This window comes from Coloeus monedula, assembly GCF_965178545.1.
Source record: "Coloeus monedula genome assembly, chromosome: 29".
NCBI classification, from domain to species: Eukaryota; Metazoa; Chordata; class Aves; order Passeriformes; family Corvidae; genus Coloeus; species Coloeus monedula.
The window spans coordinates 2,942,721-2,950,788 of record NC_138809.1 but is presented as its reverse complement, the minus strand read 5'-3'; the positions used below and the strand labels follow the sequence as shown (position 1 = coordinate 2,950,788).

Here is an 8,068-nt window from a genome sequence, read left to right as displayed (position 1 = left end):
ATAAATAACCACGGTGGTGTCACCCGGCCGGGACTGCGCCGTTCCTCGAGCCCCGGCTCCGGGCAGGGCAGAGCCTTCACCAGCTTGGGCAGGGGGAAAAGCGCCCTTGGCTCAAGGAGATCCCCCGCACTTGGGTGGGGGGAGCCCCGTGGGGAGAGGGGATGCTGCTCGTGATGGGATTTCTGCCAGCGGAGGGCTGAGGACAGACAGAATTCCCGTCCCGGAGGAGGGGGAACCTCTCCCTTTGCTCCGTGTGGAAGAGGAGGAGGGCAGGGCAAGGAGGAGCCCCCGAGGCTGCGGCGGCCTCGCACCCCAAATCCCACCCACAGGACCTGCCCGCCCCAACCCCGTCCTGCTCGGCAAAGCCGTGCGAACCGGGGGGATCCCGGAGGCTCGGGGAGGGCACAAAGCGGGGGACGTGGAGGAGCCGGGCGGGTCCGGGAGGGTCCAGCAGCGGCTACTTGGTGAGTTTGACACTCTGCTCCTGCTGGCGGATGATCTGCGCGATCGGGCTGGCGATGCCGCCTATCAAGGTCCAGTACTCCTCGAAGCTGATGCGCCCGTCCTTGTTCTCATCCAGGTCGCAGATGAGCTTGTCGGCCGCGCGGCGATTCCCGGTGTCCTGCGGAGACAGCGGAGCCGCTCAGGATCAGCCGGGATCGGGGCGGGGACACCCCTGGGCAGGTGAGGAGCGGGGCCCCGGCCCCGCGGTCCCCGCGCTCACCGTCAGCATGTGGTTGAGCTCGCGGCTCAGCATCTTCCGAAAATCCTTCTTGCTGATGCGCCGCGGGTTCTTGCAGCAGCAGCAGCGGCTCGAGTACTTGTCGAAGTTGTTCACCAGCACCTGCACGGCCCATTCCAACTCCGTGCACTCGCCCATGGCTGCCTGCGGGGACGGGAGTCAGGGGGGACCCTCCCCGGAGCCACCGCTCGGGGTGGGCGCGGGGGTCTCCACCACAAACCCCCGGCAGGCAGGAGCCGGCGCCGTGGAACGGCAAACACCCCACGGGCGAGGTGGGGCCTTCTCATCTCCCCACATCGCCTCTCCTACAGAATCACCCCCAAAATCCTCGCTGCCACCTGCGCCAGCCCCGGGACTCCTCGGTGCCACCTGTGCCCGCCCCGCCCGTCCCCCGGGGCCGCCGCCCCCGCGCGTGGGCCGGGGCGATAATTACGGCACCGGGGCCGCGGGGCTGAGCAGCGCCAGGGCCGCGGCCGCCCGTTCCCAGGGCTCATTAGGGAGGAATGGGGCTGGGAGCCACGCGGCGGCACAAGGGCAGGAATTACCAGCCAGCCCTCCTGTTGCTTCACGGCTCCGGGAACTCCCTGGCGGGGCAGGTCCCGGCCTGCCGAGCCCCCCCCCGAGCCCGGCCGAGCCCGTCCCCACAGCCCAGGGTCCCCTCCGTGCCTGCTCCATGCCCCTCCTGTCCCTGCAGCTGCCCCCAGCCAGGAAGCTCCTTCCTATGGATGGGCCCAACAGGATGGTGCCCGTCACATCCCAGCGACGAGGGAACGGAAACTGCGTCACCTTGGCCGGACTTTGCTCTTTCCTGCCCCGTCGGTGGCCGGGAGTGGGGGGAGCTGGGGTCAGTTGATCCCTTTTGTTCCAGACTGGTTTAGCCCAGCCCAGAGGACAACACCGAGCACCACAGAGGTGGCCACATGGATCTTGGAGGAAGCCAAGGGGGTGGGATGCATGGAGCACAGAGGGGTGGCCCAGCACTGTCCCCGCTCTGGGGACATCACCAGAGGGTGTCCCCAGCCCGGCTGCTCTCGGGAAGCAGGCAGGACCTGCCCCACGCCTGGACTTGGCTCCCATCCCCTGTCCTCATCCTGATCCTCCCCAGTCCAGCCCCAGGCCGAGGACGTCGCACGCTGGGGTGGTGACACCACACTCAGCCCCGGGCTCTCGTCCTTGTCCCCACGTGCCTCAGCGTGGCCCTGTGTCCTCCCAAGCCATCCCTGTCCCCGTGGTGCCATGGCCCAGGGTCACTCCGTCATCCCCAGCTGGGGACTGTCCCCAGCCCACAGGATTCTGGCACCAGGGTGCCTTTGGAGCTGTCCCAGCGCTGGCAGGGCCGTGGGAGCCGCTCTCCGGTGATTCCAGCTCCGGCCCTTCCCATCCCAGCCCATGAACCGAAGGATTTTGGCAGCACCAGGGCGGAAGTACCCACTGCACCCCCCTGCACCCCCCCGGCTCCCCACATCGGTGTCACCAGTCCCCTGCAACCCGTGCCCAGCCCTTCCTCGGGGCACCGCGGCTGCTGCTCCGCCGCTGAATCACGGCACAGCCCCGGGGCCAGCCGGGGGCACGGGGACACTCGCCGGGGAGGCACACGGGGACACTGGTGCCACGCTGGGACAGGGGGACACTGGCACTGGGGTGAGACACAGACCCGGCTGGATGGGACGGGCAGGATGGGGCTCTCCGGTGGCTCCATTCCCACCACCACGGTCCCACCACTTCTCTCGCGTCTCCCTCTCCTTCCTCGCCCGGTCAGCAGCGCCCAGAGGGGGGGGACACAGAGCCAGACACGGCCCCAGCACTCCCTGCCCACCGCCCCGGCATCCTCGCTGGCAAATCCCCCTTTTCCGGGAGCCAGACCCCACTGGCAGCCCCGAGCCGAGCTCTCCAGAGGCAGGGAAGGTCCGTGGATGCCGCTGATCCCGTTCTGGACATCCCGCCCCATCCCGGATCCCCCCGGTGACCCTGGCAGGTCCCTCCACCCCGGCCCCGCTCCCGGAGCTGCCGAAGGATTCCAGGAATTTCCACCGCCCAACCTGCAGCGGCGCATCCCAGGGCTCTTCCCGGTTAAACATTCAGCCCGAGGGTCCCGAGGCCGGGTTCCCCAGCCCGGGGGAACGGGAATTCCCTGGGAGCCTCACCTGCATCCCTCCGAGGGTCCCGCTGTGTCCGTCTGTCGCCGCTGTGGGCAGTGGGAGCCGATGTCGCCGCTCTCTCCTTACCTCGCACCCATCCCGCCGGCCCAGCCGGGTTTTTAAGGAGGCTCCCACCCCTCCCTGACGTTCCCAGGGCGTTCCCAGACTGGGGCTTACCTGGGAAATGGCTCCCCGGGATTGCAACACCGGGACGGGTCGGAGCGAGCAGGGACCCGCCGCCGGCCCCGGCTCCTTCCCGGGAGCTGCTGGGGCTCTTCGCGCTTTGGGGTGACGGGACGTGTTTGGGGAACACCCCAAAAACACCCCACGGGGTGCACGGGGCCGAGGGCGCCCAGCAGTGGGGAGCAGGCACAGAATTCCCACCTGATCCCAGGGTTTGCAAATCCACCCATCCACGCACCAGCAGGAGCCCAGCTCCTCCATCCCACAGCACATCCCAGCTCCAACCCACCCCAGCACCGGGGGGATCTGCCTGGAAAGGCAGGGAACATCCTTTATTTGAGCCAAAACCTCTTGTTCTGGTGGGTGGAAGGGGCTGACACAGGTTTGGGGCCCTGGAAGCTCCGAGCAGGGCCGTGTTCAGTACTTGGGATGGGTAAGGCTCTTCCCAGCTGGGAGCTGGGCTTGTAAAGTCCCATCCATAATTAATTATCCCAGCAAATTGTAGGCCTGGTGTCTCCCAGCGTGATCCGATGCCGAGATCAGATCCCGGCCTTATCGGGAAGGGCACATCTCGGGATGCAAAGCAGGAGGTGATTTATTACAGGCGGGAGCCACCTGCTCCCAGCACCTCTGGAACTCCCATCCCGGAAAAAACGTGTCATCCCGGCTCTCCCCCGGCCTCTTCCTAATCTCGGTCGGGAGGAAGCAAACCTGTTCTGGGCCGAGATGCTCCGGTGTCGTGGCGTTGATGCAACATCCCGGGAGGGTGGGAATCCCTCCCGGACCCTGCAGGCAAACAGCTCACGCCTGAATCACGGCCTTTCATCGCTCTGCTCTGCTGGCAGATGTCACAACCACATCCAGGCCCTTATTTTTACAAGGCATCCAGGGCGTGTGCAGTGCGCTCGGAGCAGCCAAGAACCATCTCAGCCCATCCCAGGACTATTCCCAGCCCTTTGGACCCCCGGGGAGGTCGGGGTCCCCCTGCTCCAGCTCCCCCATCTGAAGGGTCGGGAGGTGTTTGATGTCTCGTGGATGAGCTCTGCACCATGGGAGCCTTTCCAGAGGGGCCAAGCCCTGGATTTGGGATCTCTGGTGACCTCCAGGATGGGTAATCCCGGTGCCGCGTCCTCACCGAGGGGCACCGGCTGTCCCGGCGCGGGCTGCGCTGTTCCTGTCACCTCCAGAACATTCCAGATACTCCAGACACTCATCCAGGGGTGGCTCACGCCGCAGGAATCACCCTCCCGACGCCTCACTGTCACACCAGGGACAGGAACGGGGCCCAGGACTCCCCACTGGTGCAGGGAAGAGGACTCGGGAGCTCCGGCTCCCCTTTCCCCCCCATCACCCCGACCTGACACATTTCCTGTCTCTAATTAAGCACACGCCACACCTTTCTGCTTAATTTCCATCTATTTATTTCCAAGGAAGGAACAATAAATAGTCATTCCCGTTGTGAAATCCAGCCCAGGCTGAGAGCAGACAGAAGGTGGCTGTGGCCGAGCCGCAGTGCCGGAGCTGCAGGACCTGTCCCCTGCCCACCCCCGGCTCTTATCACCTTTCTCGAGCTTTGGATCACTTTGGGGTTGGTTTTCTCCCTCACGAGGTGACCAAGGTGCTGCTGAGGTGCCCACGCCCTGTCCCTTTTTGGGAGACTCCTTTTTAGGGTCCCTGCTGCATTTCCAGGGTGCCCACAGGCTCCTCCAGGACGTGGAGCTCAGTGGGAATGGCCCGGATGGCAGAGGAAAAGTGGGAAAACCGGGTTCTCCAGCCCATTTCTTCACTCTCCATGCGCTCAGCGCCGGAGCCAATTGTGAGGCTCAGCTTTGTGTCATTTACTCTTTCCCAATTTGCTGTAATTACACCCAAATCCCACGTTTTCCCGGCACAGATGGGATCTCACTCCCAGCCTCGCAGCCCTCGGGTCTTTCCAAGCCCAAGATTTCAGGATCTCCCCTGAGCTCCCCCCAGCCCAGGAGCCACATTCCCAAAACCCTGCCCGGAGCACGGCCCTGGCTCTGCTTGTGGGGTCCCCACAGCAGGGACCAGCAGGCACCTGGGAATTGGGAATGTGGAGAGCCCTGGGATGGCCACAGGGGTCACACACACCCAGAGCATCCCCTGCACCGTCATCCTCTGCACCCCTCAAAGAGAAGCCCCCAGCCCCCAATCTCTGCAGCCCCGGCCCCCCCGACCCCACTTCCCCTCTCCTCCCCCCAAGGACAAACGAGGTCACCCCATCCTGGTTGGTTTGTTTGGGTTTTTTTTTTTTTTTTCCAGTGTTTTCCTTTATTAATTTATACAAAAATGGTTACAAGTGGCCCAAGCTGATCCCAACCCGCCCCTGCTCCAGCCCCGAGCCCGGCCGCCAGCCAAGGGCCGGAATCCCTGGACATGGGGAGCACCGGGAGGGCAGCACATCCCAGAAGAGCCCCCCAAAAAACCGGGCAGCACGGTTCCTGCACCGGGGGGGACGTCAGGGAAGGCTCCCAGGCCACATCCACCCACCCACAGCCACGGCGGAGCCCGGGATGCCCCTGGAGGTGCCATGGGGTGACAGGGCACAGGGCTGGGGGGACGAGCCCGCACATCCAAGGGGGTTGGGGGAAAGGAGCCGAGTCCCTCTCGCTGCGATGCTCCGGGGCTGGGGGACCCGCGCCCGGAGGGTTTCCAGGGCCGCAGGTGGGACACGCCCGGGGATGGAGGCGCTGGAGCAAAGGACGGAGAGAGGTGGCTCCGGAGCAGGGCCAGGACCCCCCCGTGCCACCTCCCCCCACGCCGGGCACGGAGCGGAGCTGGGGATGGGGAGGGAGCGTTCCTGACGGGAAGGAGCCGAGGAGGGCAGGGATGGAGCCGGGGAGGGGGATCCTCCTTGCGGGAGGAGACGAGGCCCGGCAGGAGGGACGACGTCGCTTTTTCCCAGGCGCATCCCCCGGGACCAGCAGCCTCCTGCGCTTCCCAGAGCGGAGCCTGAGGCCTCGGGCGCCTTCCCGTCCCCCACCACCTTCTACTTCCTCCGGCAGCCCTTGGCCGCATCCCCCATCATGTCCCAGTACTCTCCGAACTCCAGCTTGGCCTCGTTAGGGTCTCCCATGCATTCGATCTTCTCTTCCAGGGGTCCCACGCACTGTGGAGAGAACGTCGGGGTGATGGGGCTGGGGGCTCCCAACAACAGCACGCCCCCCCCCCCCTACAGCTCCTCCTGCCCACCCCAGGCTCTGCCCTCACCTTGCCCAGGTGGGGCAGCTTCTGCACCACCAGCTCCTGCATCTCGTTGGGGGTCAGGTACTCCTTCTGCCCCTTCACTGCGTAGCAGTGGAACTGGCTGATGACGGTCTCGATGGCCCGTTCCACGTCCGTGAGCTCCTGGCAATCCTGCGGGGGGGACAGGGGGTGAGAACCGACGGGGACACCTCCATGGAGGGGAGGGACAACTCCCTGGAGGGGTGGGACAGCTCTCCAGAGGGCTGGGACGTCCCCCGGGTGGACAGGACAAGCCCCGAGCGGGTGAGACACTCCCTGGGCAAACGATCGTGGGATAAATCTCCTTATCAGCACGAGGCCCCTCTGCGCAGATGTGAGACCCCCTCCCATCCAGCTGTGCCACCCCCCCACCCAGATGTGAGCCCCCACTGTCCACAATTCCCGCACGGATTCCAGACCGCTCCACACAGATCTGACGCCATCCAGCTGTTGCGCCCACCCCCATCCAGCTGTTGCGCCCCTCCACAGCGGCTCTGCCCGGCTGTGACAGCCCCTCCCGCTGCCACCCCGCGTCCCCCAGAGCTGTCACCCCCCAGAAGTGCTGGCCCAGAGCTGTCCCCGCCCGGGGCCCGCCAGGCTCAGCCACCCCGGCGTCTCTCGCCACCCCCGGCCGTCCCGACTGGTTCTTCCTCTCCTCCGCACGAGTGGCGGTGGCAGCGTGAGTCAGTGCCCGGGATGACGCCGGGATGGGGCTCGGCAGCGGCCGGAACCCCTCTCCCACCCCGCGGACCCCGTCCCCGGCCAGGTGGAGGACACAGAACATCCCGACCCCTGTTCCCGACTCATGCGGGTCCGTTTAAGGGAAACGAGGGTGATTCACTCAAATCTGCGGTTTCCCCTCGAAACACCGTGAAACCACAGCCGGTGATGCCCAGCGGGAAGAGCCTGGCAACCTCCGGAGCCTCAGCCCGGCGCCCCAAATCTTCCACAGGTGCAAAGGGGTGCGGGGTGGGCACTCCCTTTTGAAAGCCGAGGAAAACAGGAGCTTTTCTGCCGTTGGGCATCCTCGGAGAGGCTGCAAGGAGCGCGGGCAGCTCCCGGAGGTCAATCCACGGGAGCAGGACAAAGCTGCCTGCTTCCCCGAGCTTTCAAGCGGCTCCGCAGCACCAGCTCCCCGTGCCCAGCGTTGCCAAACCCCAAAACAGCCCCCGGCTCCTGCAGCGGCTGCCGGCCGGGGCTGCCTCTGAGTCGCGCCGTGCCCAAGGCTCCGAGGCCGGGGCCTTGCGGGGTCCCCCCCCGCCCCGCCGGGGGTCCCGGTGCCGCAGTGTCCCCGCCGGACCTTGCGCTTCTTGCGGCAGTTGCACTGGCCCATCCTGCTCCTCGCGGCTCCTCGGGGGCAGCGCCGGGGGTCTCTCCTCTGCGACGCGGGGTCCGGGGGAGCTGGCGAGGGAAGGAAGCCAAGCTCAGCTCTCGGCTCCGGGGGGAGCCTCCTCTCCTCCTCCAGCGCCAGGACTCCTCCTCATGCCCGAGCGCAGGGCGAGGAAGGAGCCCCGGGATGCGGCGGCGGAGCTGCCGGGACACGTCCCCGGCGTCCTCGCAAGTTGTGGCAGAGACGAGCGTGGGAGCAGAGGGGCCCGGGGGCGCAGACCCCCGTCCCGAGGGGCGGCCGGGCCACTTACCTGCAGCACGGGCTGTCCCGGGTGTGCGCGGGCTGCGGCGGGCCGGGGTTTTATACCGGGGAGGTGTGAGTGGGAGCTCCGTGGTGCAAGGCGTCTCATTTGGGAGCCTGGCCCGGGGC

The 8,068-nt window shown here is 66.5% G+C and overlaps 2 protein-coding genes across 3 annotated transcripts; both read right to left on the bottom strand.

Annotated features, from left to right (window-relative positions):
• On the bottom strand, positions 1-1,586 carry S100A16 (S100 calcium binding protein A16). Of its 2 annotated transcripts, none has more exons than XM_082298446.1 (3): positions 1,529-1,586; positions 725-886; positions 1-622 (listed from the first exon to the last, which is right to left on the bottom strand). In XM_082298446.1, the coding sequence occupies exons 2-3, from the start codon at positions 878-880 to the stop codon at positions 458-460; spliced, it is 321 nt and encodes a 106-aa protein (XP_082154572.1). In that variant the 5' UTR covers positions 881-886; positions 1,529-1,586; the 3' UTR covers positions 1-457. The 2 variants fall into 2 exon arrangements, with proteins under 2 accessions (XP_082154572.1, XP_082154571.1); XM_082298445.1 differs by lacking the exon at positions 1,529-1,586 and adding an exon at positions 1,409-1,503.
• A 4,189-nt stretch (positions 1,587-5,775) lies between these two features.
• Positions 5,776-8,026, bottom strand: S100A14 (S100 calcium binding protein A14). Its single transcript, XM_082298921.1, has 4 exons — positions 7,950-8,026; positions 7,610-7,710; positions 6,295-6,441; positions 5,776-6,193 (listed from the first exon to the last, which is right to left on the bottom strand). The coding sequence occupies exons 2-4, from the start codon at positions 7,640-7,642 to the stop codon at positions 6,074-6,076; spliced, it is 300 nt and encodes a 99-aa protein (XP_082155047.1). The 5' UTR covers positions 7,643-7,710; positions 7,950-8,026; the 3' UTR covers positions 5,776-6,073.
• Between the last annotated feature and the right edge of the window lie 42 nt (positions 8,027-8,068).

Bases quoted from the DNA above. Each gene is read 5' to 3' on its own strand.
- S100A16 (XM_082298445.1), bottom strand. The intron at 623-724 runs GTGAGCGCGGGG...CTGTCTCCGCAG, and splicing joins AGCTCAACCACATGCTGACG to GACACCGGGAATCGCCGCGC.
- S100A14 (XM_082298921.1), bottom strand. From the start codon at position 7,642: ATGGGCCAGTGCAACTGCCGCAAGAAGCGCAAG. The intron at 6,442-7,609 runs GTCCGGCGGGGA...TCCCCCCCGCAG, and splicing joins ACTGCCGCAAGAAGCGCAAG to GATTGCCAGGAGCTCACGGA. The intron at 6,194-6,294 runs GTGAGGGCAGAG...TTCTCTCCACAG, and splicing joins AGCTGCCCCACCTGGGCAAG to TGCGTGGGACCCCTGGAAGA.